The sequence below is a fragment of the Sus scrofa genome, chromosome 1 (genome assembly GCF_000003025.6).
Source record: "Sus scrofa isolate TJ Tabasco breed Duroc chromosome 1, Sscrofa11.1, whole genome shotgun sequence".
In the NCBI taxonomy this organism is placed as follows: Eukaryota; Metazoa; Chordata; class Mammalia; order Artiodactyla; family Suidae; genus Sus; species Sus scrofa.
The window spans coordinates 228,151,556-228,177,713 of NC_010443.5; the positions used below are offsets into that span (position 1 = coordinate 228,151,556).

Consider the following 26,158-nt stretch of genomic DNA (forward strand, 5'->3'; position numbering starts at 1 on the left):
ATTTAAAAATATAATATATAGCCGTTGTTGATTGCCACATTAAATATCTCTTTATTTAAACATTTACCCAGGTGCCATAGGTAGTTGTTGAAGCTCTGATTTTGGTACCTCTGGTACGACGACCACATGCTCAGAGAGCAGTACCCCGCTCAGGACTTTCCAAGGTGTTCCTCTCTAACATCACCTGGAGCTTGATTTCTTCTTCTCTCAGTTCCACAGGCCTCAGAGAATAAACTCACTGCTTTACATCTGATGAGCAAATTCCCCTGCAGGGTTAAACCAATCATTGATTTAGCAAATTCCCTTCTGAAAGGTACTTACATTAAAAAATAAAATATGAGGAGTTCCCGCTGTGGCTCACTGGAAATGAATCTGACTAGCATCCATGAGGACACAGGTTCGATCCCTGCTCAGTAGGTTAAGGATCTGGTGTTGCTGTGACTGTGACAGCTATAGCTCTGATTCGACCCCCTAGACTGGGAACCTCCATATGCCGCAGGCGCAGCTCTAAAATGACAAAAATAAGTAAATAAATAAAATATGCTGAAAATAAGATTCTTGGGAGTGGAAGCCCTTTTCAAATGAAACTATTCTTTACTGATAGGAATTTAGGCAAAAAGATGGGCTAATTAGGGTAGAGATTCTAGGACCAAGCTATGATTTGGAGGGGAGGGACGCAGAATATAGTAGTGGGAAATGAGCATTAGTTTTGGGGTGAAGTTCTGTCCTCAATTTTTAAAATTAGCTTGCTAGGTCACTTTGTTTTTTGTTTTCATTTTTTTGAGAAGTTATCAAGAACTGTATTTTTATGAAATTAAAGATATAGCTCTTAATGATTTTGTCTGTTATTTTAAAACAAGATTGGTTGGTATGCTAGGTCACTTTGGTCAGTTGGTCTCTAGAATACTCTGGGGGTCAGTTTGTCATTTGATCCTAAACCTGCTTCTAAATCTATAGTGCCTTGGATTGATTTCTCAAATAATTTCCCAGATTTTGATGTGATTTCATCCTGTGCTTTTTATAGACATTTTCAATAATCTCTACCCATCTTCCTGCCACTCTTAATGTTCAGTGCCATATGAATGCAAACATGGAGGAATTAAATAATTTTAAGGGTAGTTCATAAATCCAGATTTCAGTGACAGAGAAGGAGAGGGAGAGAGAGAGGGAGAGAGGATAGGACAGGAAATGGGTTAGGGTGGGGACTAATGTGTTCTCAATGAGGTCTGATCTGATTTCACTTAGGGCTCTGGCTACACAGAGCACTGGAATTTGGGGTCTTATCTTTTGCAGCTGCTTAGAGGAAGACAGCATTGGGTTGTCCCTGCCAAAATGTGTCTAAAGTCTGCATGCACAAATTACAGCTACACCCTCACAAAATATGGCCATTTGTGAATGGCCACTGGGATGTTGAAGGTGTTTATGTTTGGAAAATGTATAAAGTTAATTATAAATCAACAATATCAGCTCCAGGAGTTCCTGCTCTGGTGCAGTAGGTTAAGGATCTGGCATTGCTGCAGCTGTAGTGTAGGTTGCCACAGTGTCTCAGATTCCACACCTGGTCCCGGAACTTCCATATGCTGTAGGTACAGCTGAAAAAGAAAAAAAAAAAAAAAAAAAATCAGCTCCATAGATTTGCTTTTTGTTGGTGGGGTGAGGAGCCGTTCCCGTGGCATGTGTAATTTCCCAGGCCAGGGGTTGAACCTGGATCACAGCAGCAACAATGCCCAATCCTTAACTGCTAGGCTACCAGGGAGCTCCTCAGCTCCAAAGATTTGAGGTCTAAGAATGTATATTCGGCTGGATTTTAGAAATTAACTAACTCTCTGTGTAAAATGTTGTTCAGAATCCCCCTTTCTCCTTGTTTTTTCCTGTCTTTTTTGGAGGTGACACGTTTAAGCCATGAATTCAAGTTCAGATCTTGCTGTCTAGAAGATCTCATATTTCATTCCAGGAGGGAAGGATTCCATTGCTGCTCTGTTCAAGAGGATCGATGAATCTTCCTCTGAGAGAGTGGGTCTCAGCCCATCCACCACACTATCAGTTATGTAGATCTCACACAAGAAACCAATTTTTTTGGACACATTGTCTTATTTCATTCAAATACCAATCTGATCACACATGGTCCAAGACCATCCAAATAGTAATCCAAATATCATGTTAAAGATTCGCCTTCAAACGTTATAGCCATTGATGCCACACTTGCCTGTAATCTTGCCAACGCAAAGCTACATACATCTACACCTCAGTGGCCTCTAGACAATTCAGCAGAGCTTTCTTAACTGTGAGCTGTTTCAAGCTACCAGTCTGAGCACTATTGACAGGTTTTTCAAGCTCTGAATAGCTGCAGGGATCTCAGCAGGGACTGGAGGAACCAGCTCAACCTTGGCATAGTGCCAGACTGTGGCCAGGAGAGGTTTCCAGTAAGTCACAGCAGCATTGACCAGCACCTGGGCCTTCTCTACAAGGTTACAGACTAGGCCATGATTCTAGGATGAAAAGTCTGTCATCCCAAATCAAGAAACCAATTTTTAAAGGAAAGTAACATTTACATACAGGGATTGAAATATATGTGATATGTTCATATATATTTCATTATACTGATGGGAATAAGTTGTATTGCTATAACAATAGAACTCACACAGAAAAAAATAGGTTCATAGTTAAAAATTATTATAGTATTCTTGAGTGTTAATTTTCCACTAAACATCTCTAAGGCCATAGATAAAGAACTGCATTTTGTTAGGACATATGACAAGAGACGGTGGGGTACTTCTGCATCTGGGCGCTGGGTACTGAAGGAGGGTGAATTCCTAGTAACTATTATGAAAGCCTGCAATTTCGATGACCATTGCACATTGGTGGAAAGCCACTGCCCTAGAGAGCATGAAGTTTTCTCTCTTCTGTCCTTGTGGGCAGAGTGGTTATTTTCACTGTCAACCGATCCACAGTGTAAATTACAAATAGTTCTGCGGGCTCAAGAGAGGGGACCAAGGGTATTCCTAGAAGTTTAAGAACTAATTCCAATGTCTCAATACTTGGCCTCTACCTCCAAGCCTTCTACCACCACCGACCCTGTGACCCTATGTTCATAAAAAAAAGATAAATGATTTTCTGAGCACCTGTTAATGAAAAAGAGTTTAAAAATCCATGAGCGACTTGTAATCTCAAGAGGAGTGAGGGAGCTCCCATTGTGGCTGAGCAGAAACCTGACTAGGATCCATGAGGATGCAGATTCGATCTCTGGCCTTGCTTAGTGGGTTAAGGATCTGGCATTGCCATAAGCTGTGGTATAGGTCGCAGGCACAGCTCAGATCTGGCATTGCAATGGCTGTGGTGTAGGCTGGCAGCTGCAGCTCTGATTGGATATCTAGTCTGGGAACTTCCATATGCCACAGGTGCGGCCCTAAAAAGAAAAAGACAAAAAAAAAAAAAAAAAAAAAGAACATTAGGGGTGAAAGGTGCCTTGGGCCTTAGAGTGGCTGAGGTTAGTTACTGACCCTCAGTAATGTTATCACGGCTCCCACTTAAGGCCCTGAGTAGAAGAGAGATGTTCATCAGAATGGTTCTGTAAGTACCCTATGTTAATTATAACCCCAGAAAACCACAGCTTTTCTTGTCCTTCTCTTGGGGAAACCCTAAGGACTCTGTTCTCTCCCCCTCTTCCTCCTCCCAAGAGCTGAACTGGATTGGAAAAATACCTGAACATTTCTTGAGGTTAAGATTCTCCCCTGACCTTTTCCAGGAGTCACTTGGACTCTTTGGGTCTTCCCAGGCACCTCCAAACTTGTTTCCATAAACAGTCTTGACTTTCAGGGCCAGATGAGTTGGGTGGAGGAACTCATCACCTGGGCAGCCCCTTTCCTGGGCTGAGTCTTCAACAAGATGCCAGATCAGGCCCTGGAATGGCCAGTGGTGGTAGCTCCCACCAGAGGTGTCATGTCCAGCATTTCTGGGGTTACCAGGGAAGTCTCACACTTTCATGCCAGGAATGTGACCCTTGGGAACACTTCATAATCGTTTTAAAGGAAGGCTGTTGTGTGACTTGAGAAAAGATACAGTTAGGGAAACAATTTCTAGTTTAAAGGTTGTTGTCTTAGTAAGTAGATGATCGTGGAAGAAATGAATGTCTTAGACATCTTGCTGGTTTCTTATAGATGGACTCAACTCACTTTACTGTTTTGCATTCTGTTATAATTTTGGATATGGACTTTTTCAGAGTCTCTGATAGGCGTTGCAGAAGAAAATTTGAATTCTTTTTTTTCTGAACAGAGAGGGACTCAATTTCAAAGTTATTGCTTTTTTTTGCCCTCCAAATACTTTTTCCTGTTGTATTTGATAATACTGTTCACATAGCCAGAGTTTGTATTTTTATGAAAGAGTTCTAGTATTAACTAGAAACAGTAAAATGCTGTCACTGACAGATTTGGCCCCTGTGTGTCTACTGAGTAAGCATGAAGTGAGTACTTTGCTTGAGCTCTGTTCTGTGTCTCTAGGAATCCTCTTTTCCTTTTCTTAGATACAGTGTATGTCTTTGTCCCTCTATCAGGCTTTAAAGAGGTTTTTCTAAAATAGGCTTTTTTTTTTTTTTTTTTTTTTTTGCTTTTTAGGGCCATACCCACTGCACATTAAAGTTCCCAGGCCAGGGGTTGAATCAGAGCTACAGCTGCTGGCCTTCGCTGTAGCCATAGCAACACAGGATCAGGGCCATGTCTACGACCCAACACCACAGCTCACAGCAATGCTGGATCCTCAACCCACTAAGCAAGGCCAGGGATTGAACCTGCATCCTCATGAATATTAGTCAGATTCATTTCTGCGAAGCCTTGGTGAGAACTCCCCAAAAGAGACATTTTTATGATTATGTTGTCTTGCTGGCCTGTGTCTTATAGAGGACTAAGACCATTTCTTGCTGTTGTTGCAAATTTTTATTTCCTATGTATAATTTTAATTTCCCAAGGAATTAGGTGTGCATAAAGTCTAAGATTTAAATTTATCCATTTATTATCACTCTAATTAAAAAAAACTCTTGAAATAAAAAAATTTCCAAGGCCATTTTTAATATATTCTGAGAATACTTTATTACTGCAAGGAGTATCAGATATTTAAATCCAAAAAATTTCCATTTGGTCTCTAAACATTTATTATACATATTCATATATTACAAGTAAGGATAAGAATATCTAGTGAAAGTTCTTAAAGTTTTTTTTTTAGTGTGTGTGTGTTTTCTGGGTCCTGATGTGCAAGATATTTCTTAAGTGGCTCTCAGAAAAGTTTGGGAAACCTCTAGTCCCTCTGTGCTCATGTTCCCAACTGAATCTCTCAACATTTCTCATGCTGGGCTTCGGGCACATTAATCTACGTGACATTCCTAGACCACCTTCCACCCTTCCTGACGTCAGGCCCCTCTGTCGGTATACTGCTCTGTATTCTGGGTCTGCCCTAGCCTGCTGCCAGCACCTCTTTGTGTCCATAACTCCTGTCATCTTTCCAAAATCAAAGTAGGTGATGCCTCCCACACAGCCTGCACTGACCTTTGAGTTTGCCCACTGTGTTACATATGTGTTCCCTGTATTCTCAGTTTTGTCAGCATACTTGGCATTACAGTTGCTTATCTTTCCACTGATTTTTTTTTTTTTTTTTGGTAGTGACATAAGAGAGACAAAGGACAAAAGAGTACTCATATTAAAAACTATTCTGCTGATAAGGTACACATAACTTTTAGGCTATCCTTCAATATGGCATTGAAAAAAGACCGTATTTTCCTGGCTCTATCTGGAATTCATATTCTTTGTAGACAATTAAGAAAATAAAAAAATAAACATGACTCATAGTTCTACCACCCGTAGAGAACTGTTGACATTGTGGTATTTTTCCTCTCAGTTTTTCTTCTATGCATATCTTTGTTTTACATAGCAGCTTGTATATATAATATTGTCACCAGTGATATTATATTTATAAAATAGTAAAATAGGGAGTTCCTGCTGTGGCGCAGTGGTCAACGAATCCGACTAGGACCCATGAGGTTGTGGGTTTGATCCCCGGCCTTGCTCGGTGGGTTAAGGATCCAGCGTTGCCGTGAGCTGTGGTGTAGGTTGCAGACGCGGCTCAGATCCTGCGTTGCTGTGGGCTCTGGCATAGGCTGGTGGCTACAGCTCCGATTAGATCCCTAGCCTGGGAACCTCCATGTGCCGCAGAAGCGGCCCTAGAAAAGGCAAAAAGACCAAAAAAAAAAAAAAAGGTAAAATATAAGCATATCCCCCAATTTTTTTTTTTCTGCCACACCTGCTCCTGGGCTGGGATGGAACTTGTGCTGCAGGTGCGGCAACGCTGGATCCTTTACCTGCTGCACCACAGGGAACTCTGCAAAAGCTATTTTTAAAGGTCATGTTAGATCCTTTTTTATTATTATTGTGGTAACCTGTATTCCATCATATGTATATATATACATGTTCATGTGATCCTGTTTTTTACTATGATTTTATATTCATGTTTATGTCCCTCCAGAATTCATGTTTGAAGCCCTAACCCTCAATATGACAGAGATAGGGCCTTGGGGAAGTAATTAGCATTCGATTAGGTCGAGAGGGTGGGGCCCACATGATGTGATTAGTGGTTTTGGGAGATGAGGGAGAGAGATCTCTCTTTGCTCACACACCCTAGAAAGGTTGTGTGAGCACGCAGTGAGAAGGGAGCCCTCTGAAAGCCAGGAAGAGCCTTCTCACCAGAAACCAGACTGAGCAGCACCTTGATCCTGGACTTCCCAGCCTCCAAAACTGTGAGAAGAAATGTCTATTGTTTAAGCATCCAGTCTATGGTATTTTTTTGAAGCAGCTTGAGCTGACAGACGACAGTGGCTATAGGTTTTAAGAATGACACCTTAAGGGAGATCCCACTGTGGCACAGCAGAAACAAATCCAACTTGGAACCATGAGGTTTCGAGTTCGATCCCTGGCCTCACTCAGTGAGTTAAGGATCTGGTGTTGCCATGAGCTGTGGTGTAGGTCGCAGACATAGCTCAGATCCCACATTGCTGTGGCTGTGGTGTGGGCCTGCAGCTGTAGCTCTGATTCGACCCCTAGCCTGGGAACCTCCATATAACATGGGTGTGGCCCTAAAAATACCAAAGACAAAAAAAAAAAAAAAAAAAAAAAAAAAAGAATGACAACTTAAAAACTCTTACTGAGTTCTTTAATGGAATATTAGATATTATGCTTTGTTTGCTTAACAAAAGCATTTACATTTCTCTGTAGGAATATTGTAAACGATAAAATCTCTAATGTACAGGAATAGGGTTTTGATAAGGTTGTCTTACCAGTGAAGATAAAAATGCAAGGAATAAAACCCCTGATAGGGTAAAAATTTATAGTAATTAATGATCGCTAACACTTAGGGGCGCACAGAACGCTCAGGAACTGCAGTCAGTACATTACATATATAAATGTGTTTAGTGCCCTTTAATCCCAGCACTAAAAGCTCAGCTCTTTCTGAGTCTCATCCAGAATGTTCAGAGTATGAGCTTTGGAGCCAGATAGCCTGGGTTTAAAACTTATCTTTGCCTCTTCAGCTGTGTAGACCTGGACTGGTTCTCTCTTCTAGCCTCAGTTTCTTCAGCTCTAAAATCATGTTAATAAGGTCTTTGTGTCCCAGGATTGTTTTGAGGATTAAAAGAATTGCTGCAAGGAGTTCCCATGGTCGTTCAGCAGGTTAAGAACCCAACATGGTGTCTGTGAGGATGTGAGTTCAGTCCTTGGCCTTGCTCAGTGGGTTAAGGATCTGGCATTGCCACAAGCTGTGGCCTAGGTTGTAGATACAGCTCAGATCTGGTGTTGCTGTGGCTGTGATATAGGTCGGCAGCTGCAGCTCCCATTCAACCCCTAGCCCAGTAACTTCCATATGCCGCAGATGTAGCCCTAATAAGAAAAAAAAAAAGAGAGAATTGCTATATGTCAATGCTTTGCATGATGTCTGGTATGTGGTAGGTGTCCCATAATCGTGAACTTGGATTGGTCGTTTGTTTTGGATTAAAGGTTTTGGTGTTAGGGAATTTTCTATCTCCATCTTGGATATGTGGACTTATTTGTTCAACTAGTCATTTCCCTTAGGACGGGGCTAAGCCTGGACTGCTTGTGGGGCCAGTGAGAGGCAGGCCCACAGTTCCTCAGGCTGTGACCTCTGCTTCTTTGGTCTGACTTTCCCTTTACAGGGAAAGGAGGACCATAGCAGAGAAGGCAGCAGACTTTTCCTGTAAAGGTACAGAGTGAATACTTTAGGCCTTGTGGGCCACAAATGGTCTCTGTTATAACCACTCAACTCTTCCATTGTAGTGGGAAAGCAGCCGTAGATAATACACAAATATTGGCTCCATTCCCATGAAACTTTATTTATGGACATTGCAGTTCGAATTTCAGATCATTTTCATATGTCATGAAATATTTTTTCAATCGTCTCTCCCTCCCAGCCGTTTGAAAATGTTAAGCCGTTTTTAATTCCTAGCTCATGGGTTGTACAAAAGCGGGCGTTGCTGTCCTGAGTCAGTCCTGGGACTCATCTAGCCTTTTGCAGAAGGTGTTGTAGCCAGTATAGCACTTTTTCTTTAAATTCCAAGGACTGAATAAAAGACCTTTCTTCCATTCTTCCTCATGATCTCCTGAAACTGACTTTGGACGCAGGATGTCTTGAGATGAAGGGTTTGAGGGATTTGTTCTTTTCCCTGATTTTTAAACAGTCAAGATTGTGATTGGCATTGAGCTTACCCTTTGAAATTTTGAACCCTGCTCTTAGAGACTTTTATGTTATCCCGCAGAGAAGAAATAAAAATAACCAGTAGTTATGGCCCCTCAAGATGTGAAAGTAACCACGTTTGCTGGAAGGCACTGAAAAGTATAAGCAAAGGAAAAAAAATGGATAAGAAAGGCACACTGTTAATAAACAGAACCCTCTTGTCAGAAAACACACTGGCTACTGTTTTTAATGAGTCTGCCATTCCTGCAGCTGAAATAATCAAGACACGTTTCAAATTCTTTAGGTTTTTTTTTTTTTTTTTTTCTTTTTTGATTGCATATGGAGGCAGAAGGGAAGAGGTAGTGTTGGGGTAGGAAAATATTGTATCTATCATCTTTTTTTTTTTAATTACTTATAGCCTTTAAAGGTATATGTGCAAATAGAATTTATTGGATTTGATTTAATTCATCCAAGAACATAAGTATGAGGGAAGAAACTTATTCTTTAGGTTAGAAATTGATGTGCTCACATGATGATTGTTTTTGCAGGAAAAATATTTTATTTTCAAGAGCAGTGGGCTTTTGTGGACTGACATGCTTAGAGATCTTCATCCAGAAGCCTCTTCTGAGCCAACCTCCTCATTTATGGGCCTTGGAATCCGCAAAGCCCAGGGGACCCCTGTGTTAGCCCAGCAGAGCACAGCTGTTTCCTTTCACCCCAGCAATGGAAATGATGGCCTTGACTCTTGGATACTATCACACAGACTCCTTCTGTTTTGTTTTTGAGCAGAAAACATCCTGTTTCATCATGCTTCTTTAATAGAACAATTTAAAGATGCCTTGTAGAAATTACATTAATACTTTTACTTACTCTGAGACCCATTTTTTCTTACCCCTGGCATATAAATTAAGATTAGTACTCCCTGCCTTCTCTTAGATAATGAGAGATATATGAGAAATGTATGTATATAGTAAGTTCTTCCTTTTCTACAATTTCTCCTTGTTCAAAGAATTTTTTTCCTCAGAGTTCCCGTTATGGCACAGAGGAAACGAATCTGACTAGGAACCATGAGGTTGTGGGTTTGATCCCTGCCTCACTCAGTGGGTTAAGGATCCGGTGTTGCCGTGAACTGTGGTGTAGGTCACAGACACGGCTCAGATCCTGTGTTGCTGTGGCTGTGGCTGGCAGCTGTATCTGTGATTCAGCCCCTAGCCTGGGAACCTCCATGTGCCCTGCAGGTACAGCCATAAAAAGACAAAAAAAAAAAGAAAAAAAAAAGAATTCTCTTCCTCACCTTTCTTTTTGATGGGTTATAATTATCTAAAATTGGTTATAGTATCTTCTTTTGGGGGTGATGGAAGGGTCTTGTATTTCATATGCTAGCTGAATTTTGAGATTCATAAAGTAGAAGAAATATTATCTTATCGTCAGAGTCCTATAGCAAATCTCGAATTTGATCAGAAAGTCTAGAGCAATGGCTTTCAAACTTTTTTTGACTTTGACTTCCAATAAGAGATGTATATCATAGGTATACACAGAAATTTACCTTCACCTCAAATTTCTTCCAAACTTTGCCATTCAGCTTTGGATGGCTGACCAAATGGCGGAATGCCTACTTTAGTTATTTTTGGTATATTAAGACCTATACTTGATCAAGGATTGTACATTGCCTAAGAATCCCTCATTCCAAGCCAGGGATGCAAACAAGCCATGCCATTTGGATTTATTATTCTCTTAATATTCACTTTGAAAGGTAGGTACATACTCTAAGTGTAGCTTATTCCAAAATATCCTCTTTGTACTTTATATATGAAAAATTATCAGTCAACTGAAAGTATAAGTGTGTATGTATATATATTTATAAATGTATAAATATATATATATTTATTTTTGCCTTTTAGGGCTGCACCTGCGGCATATGGAAGTTCCTGGGCTAGGGGTCGAATCAGAGCTGTAGCTGCTGACCTACCCTATAGTCATAGCAACGCCAGTTCCTTAACCCACTGAGCGAGGTCAGGGATTGAACACTCATCCTCATGGATACTAGTCAGGTTTGTTAATGATGAGCCACAACGAGAACTCCCTAACTGTATATTTTTTATTGGAGAATAAAATATTGCAGTAGTTAATGATGATTGTGAGGCTGTGAATTTTATATGTCCAAAAGCTATTTTGTATATAGCAAAAATCGTAGGCACGGGTTGGCAGTTATTGAGAGAATATGATCTCTAATAATTTGGGGGAAACCATTTCTCCTTTGTGGAATTGCTCTCAGTGAACTTTCATCACTAGCCTTAAGCAAATCTTTAAGCCCAGGAAATAAAGAGGAGTTATGTCTTGACCTCAGTCAGTTTCTGTTAGAGAGGAAGGAAAGCTTACTAACTTGGTGGCAGAATCACCGCAGGCAATAGCGATGTTAGGAAAACTAGCACCATAATATCTTGCTTTTACACAGACCTCATTTTAGAGAGAATATTTATTTAGTTTTGCAAAAGTCTCATCAGGCTGCAGTTGACAGTGCTGAGGAATTATGATTCTTGCCCTTTTATATCAAACTTTATTTTATTTTTTTAATTTATTTTTTATTTTTTAAATAGTTATTTCCCAAATACATTTTTTTTCTACCGTACAGCATGGTGACCCAGTTACACATACATGTACACATTCTATTTTCTCACATTATCATGCTCCATCATAAGTGACTAGACATAGTTGCCAGTGCTACACAGCAGGATCTCATTGCTAATCCATTCCAAAGGCAATAGTTTGGAATGGATTATCTATTAACCCCAAGCTCCCCAACCACCCCACTCCATCTCCCTCCCCTTGGCAACCATAAGTCTATTCTGCAAGTGCATGATTTTCTTTTCTGTGGAAAGGTTCATATGTGCCTTATATTAGATTCCACATAGAAAAGAGTTCTCTTGTGGTGCAGTGCATTAAGGGTCTGGTGTTGTCACTGCAGCAGCTTGGTTCACTACTGTGGTACAGGTTTGATCCCTGGTCCAGGGAACTCCACATGCTGTGGGCATGGCCAAAAAAAAAAAAAAAAAAAAAAAAAAACCTTAAAAAATGGATCTATCAGGATTTTTAATATTAAAATCATAATCATAATTAATTTTTTAATATAATTTCAGATTTATCCTGTTTTCCCAATAGTTAACTCTGTAAAGGCAGTGTTTGGCTTTGGCAAATGCTGATTTTAATATTTTGCCATTTGGCATTATGACAAAATGTGTATTTGGTAAATTTCTAAAATAAGCATTTGTTTTTCCATCCATCTGTCCAGTTTCAATGAAACAAAATTTTCACAAAACTGTAATTATTTCTATTACATACAGTGTACCCTGACCTTTTCTGTTTTATTACATATATTTAAAACCACTAAATTAGTTTTGCCATTTACTAATATATTGTGACTTACCATTTAAAAATATCCAGACTCACTGTATTCCAGGGATAGTGAGATCGTTTGGGAGGGGTCATTTTTTACTCAATGTTTTAGTCCAGCAAAAGATGCAGGGAAGGTTTTCTAGTTACATAAATGCATTTAAAATCTTAAAGTTATGTTAAGATGTAAAAAACGAATTAATACTACTGCCAAGTAATTTTCTATAGCGGTTATACCAGTTTACACTAGACACTCACTTGTGTTGTCAGAGAATTCCAGTTGTTCCATATCCTATTTAACACTTAGCATGATCAATATTTTTAGTTTTAACTGTCATAGTGAGTATGTAGTAGTTATCATAACCATTTTAAATGAAGTCCATCTAAAATGTCTCATACCTTCCAACATTTTAAAGCAGGATGTAAGTGAAATAGTCAATCTTTTATGGGTGTCTAAGTTCTGACATTTTGCCTAGTGATTCCTCTTGCTATTTATGGTATGTCCATCCATTGTAGTGAGCAGACCCTTTTAATGCTGTTGTAGTTGCTCACTCTAGAAAATTCCCCACTCCTGAAGGTGAACCAACAGAGGATAAAGTAGATTAGAAATTGTGTGTTCGGGAGTTCCTGTTGTGGCTCAGCGGGTTGTGAACCTGACTAAGAGCCGTGAGGATGTGGGTTTGATCCCTGGCCCCACTCAGGGATGTTGCTGTGACCTGTGGTGTAGGCCAGCAGCTGCAGCATATGCCTCAGGTGCAGCCCTAAAAAGCAAGAAAAAAAAATTGCGTTTGAGTTCGTAAGCTTCAAGTCCTTCTAAGTGCTGCTTCAAGGCCTTAGAGGTGCACCAATACATACTCTTATTGCAAACCTCAGAAACAGCAGATTCTCTTCCCCTTTGTCTGTTCAAGACCCAATCCTTGATCCCCTTCCCTCTATCAGCCTCAGCTGCTATGGACAAGGATTAGTTTATTGAAGTGTGGGGGTGGGGGGAGGAAGGGGAGTTGGGGGTTGGGGTGGAGGCTGTCAGCCTAACTCCAGAGGAAAATGCTGTTTGCCTATCATTAGTGGACTCAGCCCTTCTCTACAGGGGCTGGGTGGGGTTGCAGAGAAAAGGGAAGGGCGTGCCTGGCAAGGTAGGGAGCCAAATGCTACTGGTGTGATGGGAATTTTCTTATCTTGCTCCTGTCCGGAGGCAGCCCTACTGAAATCCTTAATACCATTCACATGCTAGTTCATGTTTATGAGAGTCATATAAAGCATCATGCGAAAGACTGGGCCTGTTTCCAGCCTTTTTAGGGCCGCACTTGTGGCACACAGAGGTTCCCAGGCTAGGGATCAAATCGGAGCTACAGCTGCCCGCCTACGCCACAGCCACGGCAACGAGGGATCCAAGCTGAGTCTGAGACCTGCATCACAGCCCATGGCAATGCCGGATCCTTAACCCACTGAGCAGGGCCAGGGATCTAACCTGCATCCTCATGGATGCTCTGTTTCCAGTCTTAATTCAGGGTGAATTCCAGGGCGACTTCAGGTAATTCTTCGCAGCCCCACTTTTTCCCTTTGTTGTATGTAACCAGACTTCCATGAGAAAATAATCAAGGTGGGTCCCTGAAGAAGTCTCTGATTAGGCTCTCTGCATATATAAGAACACAACCATTTTATATGTGTGAATCTGCCTTCATCAAACACATTTGAATTGATCAGCACCTGTTCTTGATTTATTAAGATGTTTATCATTTTTTTTAGATGTCTGCAAGGACAGACTTGGAAACACAGAGTACCCTTTAGCTCTGTGTGTAAACCTATATGCCTGTAGAATATCACACACACAGTTGAGTTAAATATGATGTAAAAATGATCAGTAAATTAAGTATTATTAATTACTATTCTCTCGAGAGACTGTATCCAGAGGTGGTAAACTGCAGTCATGAAAGTCATTTGTTTTTCCTTTTTATGCTGTCCTTACGTAATGTCTGCCTGTTTCTTGGCATTCTTTCCTTTCTATTTGACTAAGCTTTGAGAATGGAGTAAATTAAGGCCCAGAATGTTTATAATATATGCATTAAAATTGACCCACAGAAGTCTAACATCCCAACATTAATTGATTAAATAGGATCATGTATGTAAAGGTTTTTTCCTAGAGCATTCCATAGAGAGAACGTTCCCTCACATAATGGCCTAAAGAGTTGCCTGATGTTCCCTATTTAGTATAAATCGAAATGCAAATAACCATGAGGACCTTGCTCAGTGGGTTGGGATCCAGTGTTGCCCTGAGCTGTAGTGTAGGTCACAGATGCAGCTCCAATTTGACCCCTAGCCTGGGAATCTCCATATGCCACGAGGGCAGCCCTAAAAAGCAAAAAAAAAAAAAAAAAAAAAGCAAAAATCTCCAACTTCCTTTTAACATTTTAAGTAAGGCAATTGTAAAAGATGTAGTTTTAAAAATCAGCAGCTTAGTCACACCCCAAGTATTTTTTTTCAGTTTCTTTAATTTATATTGAATTTTACCTAAGCTAATAAAGTTGACATTGGATCATGTTTCCAAAATTAGCCATAGCACATCTCATCGTTGTCCTTCCCTCAAAGAAGCAAAAAGTTCCGTCACTATTGATTTTGGTCACAAGTGGACTGCTTCCTTGTGAACTTCTCTTTGGAAAATTTACAGTAATCAAGATAGCTAATCTCCCCTTTCAGAGAGAGTCAGGTCAGCAGAAAATATTTCTCTTGGCAGCTTCTCCTTCAGTTTAAAGTTTCCTTTCTTAGGCCTAAGAATGTGGAGTGAAAAAGCAAACTCCAAACAACAACAGAAGTTTTCAGTTTGCTTCTAGAAGTGACACTAGAATTCAGATCACAGAAGTAATGTTTTCTTGCAGACACAGTAAGTAACAGGGGATTTGAGCAGCTCTTCTGTATTAGGGTGTTTAGAAGAAAGAAAATTCCCACCCGTCCTTGCCCCTAGTGAAAGTATCTTCATTGTTTTCATTGGCAATCAGAGTAATACATGCTCAGTGTAATGAATTTAAACAGTACATGTGGAGTGGAATGTGAAGATTCCCATAATTGGTGCTGTCACTCTAAATGTATGTGTACTGTCAACATAAGTGGATGGTACTTGGCATGCTCTTCTATAATGTGTTTTTTTCACTGAAGATTTTGCAGGCTTTTTGCTGCATCAGTGTCTGTGGGTCTGTCTGCAGGATTCTTTTTAAATGACTCTTATGTGGATGAATCAGGATTGATTTACATAGTCCCTTCTTAATGGACGTTACATCATTTCCCATTCTCTAATGCTCTAAACTTGCATCGTTCAGTATGCTAGCCACCAAACCACTTGTGGCAATTTAACTTAACTCCTATTAAATAATGTTTAAAAATCAGTTCCTCAGTCACACTAACCATATTTCAAGTGTTCCGCAGCTCTACGTGAGGAGCACAGTTGTAGAACTTTTCCATCATTGTGTAAAGTTGTATTGAACACTGCTGTTTTTATTTTTGTTTTTTCCTTTCTGGCCTCGCCTGCTGCATGTTGAAGTTCCCTGGCCAGGTATTGAACTATGCCACAGCAGTGACAGTGCTGGATCCTTAACTCGCTGAGTGACAAGGAAACTCCTGGACAGTGCTGTTTTAAACTCTGGTTTTCAGACTTTTTTAAAAAAATTCATGGCTGCACTCATGGCATGTGGAATTTCCCAGGCCAAGGATTGAATCTGAGCCTCAGCTGTGACCTACACCACAGGTGCAGCAATGCTGGATCCCTAACCCACTGCAGTGTGTCAGGGATTGAACCCACACCTCCTCAGTGACCTGAACCGCTGCAGCTGGGTTCTTAACCCACTGTGCCACAGCAGGAACTCCTTTAGACTTTTTCGCATTCGTGTTTCCATTCCTTTGTTCATTCAGTAAATAATTATTATGTGCCTCCTGTGTGCCAGGCACTGTGCTAGGAACTTGGATATATCATTCATAAAGCAAGGAGTTTCCCATCATGGCTCAGCAGGTTAAGAACCTGACTAGTCTCCATGAGGTTTCAGGTTTGATCCCTGACCTTGCTCAGTGGGTTAAGGATCTGGCGTTGTCGTAAGCTGTGACATAGGTTGCAGATGCGGCTTGGATCTGGCATTTCTGTGACTGTGGCATAGGCTAGCAGCAGCTTAGCTCTGATTTATCCTCTAGCCTGGGAACTTCTATATGCCACACGTGTGGCCCTAAAAAGAAAAAAACAAAAACAAAAACAAAACACTTGCCCTCATAATGCTGAACATTCAATCAGTTGGAGTTTTGAGTACTCCCAATAAATATATTTATAAGTTGAATATATGTTTTCTGTCATGCTGTTTTATATGTAATGGCTGTACCCACAGCATGTGGCCAGTCCTGGGCCAGGGATCCAACCTCCATCACAGCAGTGACCTGAGCCACAGCAGTGACAGTGCCAGATCCTTTAACCACTAGGCCACCAAGGAACTCCTATGCTATGGTATTTTAGAACATGTTAAAATAGGAGTGATAAAGACTAAAGTAAAAATGTAAATAGTTTCTGTCTAACCTTTGGGACACGGTTCTGAGTGATGCTCTTGGACTAGGTGGTCATCTCTAAAGGTTCTTCCAGGAGTTCCCGTCGTGGCTCAGTGGTTAACGAATCTGACTAGGAACCATGAGGTTGCGGGTTCGGTCCCTGGCCTTGCTCAGTGGGTTAAGGATCTGGTGTTGCCGTGAGCTGTGGTCTAAGTGGCAGATGTGGCTCGGATCCCACGTTGCTGTGGCTCTCGTGTAGGCGGTTGGCTACAGCTCCAATTGGACCCTTAGCCTAGGAACCTCCATATGCCAAGGGAGCGGCCCCAGAAAAGGTAAAAAGACTAAATAAATAAATAAATAAAATTAAAAAAAAAAAAAGGTTCTTCCAGTCCTGAAAGTGAACTGTTATCACATTTTAAGTAGCTAGTTTTTCTATTTTGATATCTTTTTATTAGACTGTTTGAATTTGTTTTTTTTACTTATATATGTATTTAGTAGGCATTTAGTAAGTGCAAACTATAGGCCAGGCAGTGCCAGGAGATTAAACAAGTCAGGGTTCCTGTCCTTGAATGGAGCAGGCCAGTAAATCATAAAGGCAGACCCTAGGACGGCTCTCGTGAACATGCCCTCATCTTTGGATAGTTGCTACACTCTGTTTTGGACGTAATGATTACTGATTTCTCTCATAGGTACTGTTGTTCTCCATGGTATTTCTTTTCTTTTGGAAGATATACGATCAAAACCATGGATTTAAAAATATATAGCCATTGTCAATTGTCACATTAAGCATCTCTTTATGTTAAACATTTACCGTTCTATTTTTAAAGGCTCTATATAGGACAGAAACTAAGTACAAATAATTCGGAAGCTCCCATTGTTTGAGAGGGGGAAGCAAAAATGTGTGTTTATTCATATTTTCATTTAAGAAATATTTTAGAAATACCTCTGATGGGGAAAAAGCACTTACTTAATTTCAAAATAAACTTCTCACAAAGGCTTTTAGTTAGGAAATTCTGAAGAACATTCAGGATAATACTATTCAGAGAAAATTTAGAAGTGAAGGACTTGATCGTGTGTTCTTTGTTTTCTCTCTTTCAGGGCAAGTTAAAGTATTCAGAGCTCTTTATACATTTGAACCCAGAACTGTAAGTATTCTAGTTTTTCAGTTTAAAAGTGGCATCAAATCTGAAGGTGATTTCATTCAGATACCTCCGCTAGCCTAAATGGTCTGCCTTGTCTTTGGTAGCCATAAATAATTCACAGGAATGGTTGTTTGGCCACTTCCCACTGCCGTCTACAGCTGTGAAAGCTGAGCCCCTTGGTTGATCTGCTGACCTTCCCATCTTGGTGTCATGTAGTCCTTCTCTGCTGCTTCTTCCCCACACAATGATACCACCTGCTTTGTTTATTTTTTAATTTATTTGTTTATTTATGTATTTATTAGACTTTTGTGTCTTTTTAGGGCCGCACCCACAGCATATGGAAGTTCCCAGGCTAGGGGTCTAATCAGAGCTGTAGCCACCGGCCGATGTCACAGCCACAGCAACACTAGATCTGGGCCGTGTCTGTGACCTACACCACAGCTCATGGCAACGCCGGATCCTTAACCCACTGAGCAAGGCCAGGGATCGAACCCACAACCTCATGGTTCCTAGTCTGATTCATTTCCGCTGCGCCATGATGGGAATTCCCTTAACCTGTTATTTTTAATCTCTATGGTCTCAAGGATCCTAGGCTGCAGAGCAGTGCTGCTAATTCAACCTGTGTGTACTGGATGGTCAGTATGGACTGCTTCATACCCTGCTGCCCTTATACTCTGCCCCTTTCCATCTCCCCTCAATTCAGATGTTAAAAGGGGAGGCATCTGGCTGAGCAGGTACCCTCTACGTCCCGTGAGCCTTCCTGACTGGTTAAGTGCTCATGCTGTTCCATTTGTTCAATATTTTGAATATCATCCCAGAACTAGGTTAGTCTTACATTCTTTTTCTGAAAGAGAATTTCTGTTGGACAAGCTCAGTGTGGTCTTTTGCCCCTGAGACCAGTAGCCACCTTCTCTAGTGGGCTAGGTATCCCTCAGTACATCCTAAAATCACCTGGCCTCGTTAAAGTCATTGAGCAAGGCAATTTGGAAGGGCTGAGCTGGACTCTGAGACTATTGCTGATGTGCATAGTACTCTGGGTCCAGTTTTTAGCTGTACTGCCCTCAGAAGATAGGGACAGCAGTGCCCAACTCCAGTCTTGGTGATCCACTGAAAAGGTAGGACACTGGAAAGCTCATCACTCCTGATTCCTCCTGCCAACTCACATTTCCTCTTGACACTGCTCAGCCCTGTTTGGTTCTTATTTCCTACCCAACTGTGAATGTAATAAAGGGTCATATAGAGGCCTCGCAGGACTGGATAGACAGTGTAAAGTTGCACTGATGGAGAGAGAACAGTGCTGGAGATAGGATGATCTCTCAGGGAAACCCATGAGACCTTCCACTATCATGTAAGGTGTGCTGGGCTCCTCTAGGTTTACAGCACTGTTTGTAGAGGAAGGAGCCCAAAAGCTGATGTAGGAGCCCAGCCCTACCACTCACAGCTCTGTGGTTTGGAGCAAGTTCTTCAACCTCTCTGAGCCTGGTTGTGAAATGGAGATTATACCCAGGACCCAGCCCCGCTTCATAGGTTGTTGTGAGGATCAAATGAGGTTAAGTATAAGGTGCTGCAGTTGGTTTTGTCATGTTGCCTTATGTGGGGCTGGGATTGGGGTAAACAACCGGGATATTTTCCAAGGTCCTGGTCATGACACCATGGTGACTAGTAATGGCTGTACCTGATGCCCATGTGTGAGAGAAAACATAGGTGCTGAAGGGCAGGGACCTCAGAATCTGATTGTCCTCGTCCAAGTTCAGACTGGACCATGTATCTGCTCTATGGCCTTGATAAGGGTTCTCATCTATAATGTGGTGATAAGAATAGCATCCACCTCTCAGTGCTGGCTGTGAGGATTACATGAGTTAACATTTATAGGTGTCTAGACCTGTGCCTGCACGTAATAATACTATTCAATGTTAAATAAATCATCTATGGAGAATTCAATATGTTTTGTTTTTTCTTTTTATTAATTCTTGGGGCTCTGGGTTGACAAATCTGAAAAATTTCAAAAAGATATCACAGTCTTAACAAAATTTTTCATAAAATATCTTTGCACAAACCAACAGCATTAATGCCTTGAGAATGAGATGTTACCAAGAATATATGGGACAGGAATGAGGATGTACATTACCGAGTTTGTACTCATCCCTGTAATATCCCAGTGGCCAAGAATGTACTTGTTCTGATAGCTTGAGATTCTTTAAGGAGAGAGGAAAAGAGGAATGTGGTTAAAAACCAAAGAACAAACTTAGAAATAGAAAAGTGCTTGCTTGATTGTGTCACTCTTTTCCCACTTCTGTTCCATGAATATGATGCCAGGGATTTAAAGTCAGATCCTCACTGAACAGTTTACATTAAATGCCCTGTAAGTGGTTTCTTGATGGAAAGTGCGAATACTGGAGGTAAAAATCTATCAAGTTTTAAAGTCATGAAATTGCCTTGCTGTCTACACTGCCTTAGCAGTTAGAGGGATTGGGTAGACTGCCTCCTCAGCTAAGTTAGGAAAAACTGCCCCTAGTTTCTTTGGAAGGAGATATTTTACAGGGAGTAGTATTGTGTGTCTGGGAGCTATTGATTAAAAAGAAAATAAACCATCCACTCTCTTTTCTCAGGATGAAAAAATAGGGACACTTTTTTTTTTTTTTTAACCTGACTGAAATCGACTGCCTGTTGTTGCTGCTTCAGTTGAAAAACAAATCTGATCTAATAGATGGCTGAGGCAGACACTACTATTGAACAGCAACCTTTAATTTAAAATCCAAAATGGCCCTGAGAAGTTTTGAAATGACTGTAAGTTTGTGCCATTTTCCAAATCGTGCACTTTACCAGACCATGAAGGACAAGAATTATTTAAAAGACCATAAGAATTTTAACTGTTCTTGGCCTTACTGTTTTTTTAAAAATTGACATAAAAGTCATATAACATAAAATTAACCTTTTAAAAAAATTTTTTTTGGTCTTTTGTTTTTTTAGGGCCAAACCCGAGGCATATAGAGGTTCCCAGGCTGTGGGTTGAATTGGAGCTATAGATGCTGGCCTACACCTCAGCCACAGCAATGCGGGATCTGAGCTGCATCTGCAACCTACACCACAGCTCATGGCAATGCCGCATCCTCAACCCACTGAGTGAGGCCAGGGATCGAACCCGCAACCTCATAGATGCCGGTCGGGTTCGTTAATCACTGAGCCATGAAGGGAATTCCCAAAATTAACCTTTTTAAAGTGAACAATTCAGTGGCATTGAGTACATTCACAATGTTGTGCGGCCATCTCCTCCCTCTAGTTCCAGAACATTTTCATTACCCACCGAGAAAGACCCTGGATCCATGAAACACGCTGCATTCTTCCAGGCTTTATTCCTTTTTTAATGAGGAAGACTAGGATCTGTGTGTATATTCTTTGTTTATTTGTTCAGTCCTTTCTCTAAATGTGCTTTTTTTTTGTTTGTTTCAAGGGTGAGTGATCTTATTAAATGTGGAAATTTAGATAAACTTGACTTTTGTAATTTTAGAAGGAGGCCACAACTGTAAGTGGAAATAACTCCTTCCCTTCAGTGTAAACACTGACTGAGGAGGAGTCATTGTTGGACATCAGTGGGCAAGGTTAGCTTTTTCTTCCAAGGAGCGGCACAGAACAACAGTGGTCCAAGATGGCTTTAAGACCAGAAAGACCTCTTCAAGACGTTGAATGCTTTCAAAACTCCAAGAAACTCAGTCATAGCCCCAAAATGCTAAATGTCTACATATATTCTATTTTCTGTACTTCCTTACGTCTTACTTCATTCTCCTCCCATTCCTTACTGCTATCTAAAGGAGGGATAATCAAATGGTGTTCCAGTTGCCAGTGAAGGCCAACCTTGTAGGGATGGCCACTGTATCCAGCTGTGGTGGTGAGTCCTGTCTGGACTCTCTGAGAAGTGAGCCAGTTTGCAGCAGGGAAATGCTGAAGTAAATAGTTTTGTTTCCCTAATTGATTTCTGCATCTATCACATGTTGGTAATAATAGTGATTATAGATCATCAGAACATTTTAGAGAAAGATGAGAGAAAATCTTAGAAGACTTTACATTTTTTTCCTTCTAAATGCCTATTTCCAATAATATTAAAATGTATGTCGTTTTTTGGTTTCATTCATGATCATCTGCTAATGTTTATATTTGAATGCATATTGCATCTAAATATTTATGAATGTGGTCGCTTAAAGCATAATATAGCTGATATAGTCTTTGTTTATATTGGGGGGAAATAGTTGTAATAATAATATAGATCATCTTTGAAACTAAATAAATTACTGGTACAGAGTCACGTTTACTTCCCTAGTTTGCAACTCAGAGAGGAGATAAACAAAAGGAAAATGAATGAATGAAATAATTTGTTTCACTAACATAATTTCATTTGTATGGTACTGGCACAGTAACTAGAATCAGAAAATCAATGTTTTTTTTTTTTGTTTGTTTTTTGTTTTTGTCTTTTTGCCTTTTCTAGGGCCGCTCCCGTGGCATATGGAGGTTCCCAGGCTAGGGGTCTAATTAGAGCCGTAGCCGCCGGCCTATGCCAGAGCCACAGCAATGCGGGATCCGAGCTGTGTCTGCAACCTACACCACAGCTCACAGCAACACTGGATCCTTAACCCACTGAGCAAGGCCAGGGATCAAACCCCACAACCTCATGGTTTCTAGTCAGATTCGCTAACCACTGCACCACGACAGGAACTCCTCAAAGCCTTTTTAAAAAATTTTTTTAATCAAAATTATGAAAGTAATATATGCTTATGTTAGAAAATTGGAAAATGTTCTATACATATATCATGCATAATTATGATTTTATCTGATGTGAAATTTTGTGCCCTACATTTTTCACTCAACATGACAGTATAAACATTTCCCAATATCTGAAGCTAGCTCTCAATAGACATAATCTTATATTTATAGATAAAGTTATGCTGATAGGTATTATCTACTGATGGGAAAAAGAAGATGTTTAAAGAAAGTTATTGGCTTTATTCAGAGTTTGTAGGACATTTGGCTGGTCCACAAGCACATATTGTCTGTACAGTCAATTAACCCTTTAGAGCTGCTTATGGCTAGACTAAGTTACTGCTTCATATCTTTCAACACTTTAGCTTTATCAGTGTTTGAATTATGTATTAACTATTCTCATATATGAAATATTCATTCTCTGTGAACATTAAGTGAGAGGATAATGGCTTTCTCAAAATAAGTAGATAGCAGATGTTGATAGGAAAGTGTTTAAGTATTGAAGCCTGATCATTTAGGACAGAGCCAAGCTTTTAGCTATTTTTTTCATGGTTTTAATTCTAGATATTTATCCTTTTGTGAAAAATGTATATCACCTTTTGACATTTTTATAAGGAAGTTTTATTAATATTCTCTTCTGATATAAAAATGCCTTGCTTTCCTCATGAAAGAATATAAGATGTGTGTAAGTGTCTGTGTAATTCTTACTGGTTATATTAATTTTTTGAAGTTTGTCATGTGAAAAATCACCTTTCTATATATGTGTTATCTTGTCAGTAGTGTTTTGTTATATGGTTTAGTACATACTTAAGCATATAAAATTACACTGTGTATAAGGAAATTTTAGGACTTGGAATTTGTATAATTATCATTGTATTCTAATTCATGAAAAATCAACTGTAGTAAAACTTAATTTTGTTTTTAGCCAGATGAATTGTACTTTGAAGAAGGTGATATCATCTACATTACTGACATGGTAAGCCCAGATAATATTTTGTAATACCATGTATGAACTAAAGATGCATAAGACTATTTTGCATAGCTGTAATATTGTACAGTATTTACATGTGTATCTGTATAGAAATACATACCCCTAAGTCTATTCATTTAGCACAGCTTGTCATAGCATAAGACTGGAAGTAGCCCTTATGTCCATCAATAGGAAAACAGTTGAATAAACTTTGCTATTATCTACAAACAGAATATTATACAGCTGTAATAAGGAATGAGGAATATCTATATATGTTATGGAGTAATTTAAGTGGAAAAAAAAAGTTGAAAAAACCTGGATGGTATGCCTTTACTTATCTAAGAAATGGTGAGAAGATATACATATATTTATTTTTCTCAGTTTAAAATGAAAAGGAGCAATAAAATTTTAAAAAGTATTCTCCTATATGGGGGAAGGGAAATAGGGTAGAGGAATGTAGATGGACTATACACTTTAAAAAAATATATACACCTTGTTTTGGAGATCTGACTGTGGAGTCTGCAGACTTTTGCATAATTGTAAAATTAAATTAAATGGTAAAAAGCAATCCCTGAAAATTAGAAGCAGCATGAATCAAATGAACTTAATTGTACCCCAGAGGTATTTGGCATAACACATATAGAGGAACTATTCCAAGTGACTTTAAAACTCAGCATTTCAACTGAGCATATCTGATAAAATATTATGAAAAGCAAAAAGAACTGCCACTCCCAAATTATAAACTGTTTTCAATCGGGAGGTTGTTGAAGTGTTGGTACTGTTATTCTGATATTGCTGCATATGTGTAGTGGTTTAGAGCAAATGAGTTGTTAGGTCAGAGTTGGAGAAAAAAAACAAAATTTCCAGCCTGCAAGAAAGCATATACAGATAGAGGTAAGATCGACGAGGTTAGGTAGCTCTGCATTTGAATTGGAAGTGTGTTGTATTTTATCTAAAATAAAATAAACAAAAATATTTTCTGCTCTGTTCTTTGAAGAGGCCAAAAAACAAGCAAATAAAAACCCTCAAAAACAAACAAAAAAGACCAACCCAATAATAAATATATTATTTCCCATTAAAAGGAACAAAGTTCCTTTGAGAAATGTCTGGTACCAGGTCAGGGGCAGCAAAGGAACAAGATAATCCCAGGACATCTTGTTACTAGAAAGCAAGACTACTAGGGTCAGGCCGGAAAGACACAAGAACTATGTTGAAGAGGCTGCTGCTACTCAAAGATAGGACAATTTTGGCAATTAGGGCAACAATCCGAAGGATTGAGACACACCTACTGTGTTTAAATTCATGAAAAAAATAATTCATGAGCTCCAATGATTCTTAAAAACAAAAACATCCCTGGTCAGCCTGAGAGAATGCTAGGGTACCAAAGATTTATTCTGACAACTGTTAAGGAAAGAATCAGTATTTATTCTGCCTTTTGTCTATGAACTTATTTCTGGGTAACCTGAGCGCTGATGAAGGAAAGTTTTAAACGAATATCCTAGATATTCAAATCAAGAAGGGATGATGAAAAGTCACCATTTTGCACCCCTTAAGAAAAAATGGATCCCGGTAGTGCTCATCAGTGGTTACTAATGTTACAAAAAGAGAGAGCACCAGACATTCTGTTTCTCCTGATGGAAAAATCAGTGCTACAGATGGAACCGTCTTGCTAAAAAAATTGAATCTGAATCTAATTAAGCCTCTAGAAGTAATGTCAATTTATAGGCAATACAGGGGCACAAAGGAACAGGTTTTTGGGTTTTTTTTTTTTTTGTTTTTTTTGTTTTTTTTTTTTTGTCTTTTTGTGATTTCTTGGGCTGCTCCCAAGGCATGTGGAGGTTCCCAGGCTACGGGTCTAATTGGAGCTGTAGCCCCCAGCCTACGCCAGAGCCACAGCAACGTGGGATCCGATACACGTCTGCAACCTACACCACAGCTCACGACAACGCCGGATCGTTAACCTGTTAACCCACTGAGCAAGGGCAGGGACCGAACCCGCAACCTCATGGTTCCTAGTCGGATTCATTAACCACTGTGCCACGATGGGACTGTGCCACGACAGGAACTCCTGGAACAGTTTTGATAACAAGGATACAATGAGCAAAATCCAGACTGTTTGAAACTCTTTAAGACAAACTAGTTTATTTGACAAGTATATTAAAAGGAATGAAAAAAAAAAAATGAAAGGGGAACCTATAGGCTAAAAGAGATTGAAGAGGCAAACAAATCCATCATATTGTAAGGCCGTTATGAGACATACTGGAAAATTTGATATTATAGCTCTTTGGTAGTATTAAGGAATTAGTATTGAAAAAATTTAAGCTGTGATAATGGTATTATTATTATTATGTCTTTGAAAAAGACCTTACCTTTCAGAGATTCATATTGAAATATTTATAGATAAGATAATATGAAGTCTAGAATTTATTTCAAAGTAATCTGGACAGGGACGTTATAGGTAAGGATATATAAGAAATAATGTTGGCCGTGAGTAAATAATTCATGCAGTTGGGAAATGGGCATGAGTAGGTTCCTTATACTATCTTTCTACTTTGGTATGGGCTTGAATTTTTCTATAATAAAAAGTTAGCAAACAACAAAGTTTAAATAAACACACACACACATATATATATATATATATTTTTTTTTTTTTTTTTTGAGACTA

General features: G+C 39.6%; 1 protein-coding gene across 1 annotated transcript in view; it reads left to right on the forward strand.

Moving 5' to 3' along the window:
• Window positions 1-26,158, forward strand: part of OSTF1 (osteoclast stimulating factor 1) — a 54,650-nt gene that overhangs the window by 9,397 nt on the left and 19,095 nt on the right. The window contains 2 exon segments of the mRNA NM_214005.1: window positions 17,728-17,774; window positions 23,449-23,499. Coding sequence (NP_999170.1) covers window positions 17,728-17,774; window positions 23,449-23,499 — 98 coding nt within the window.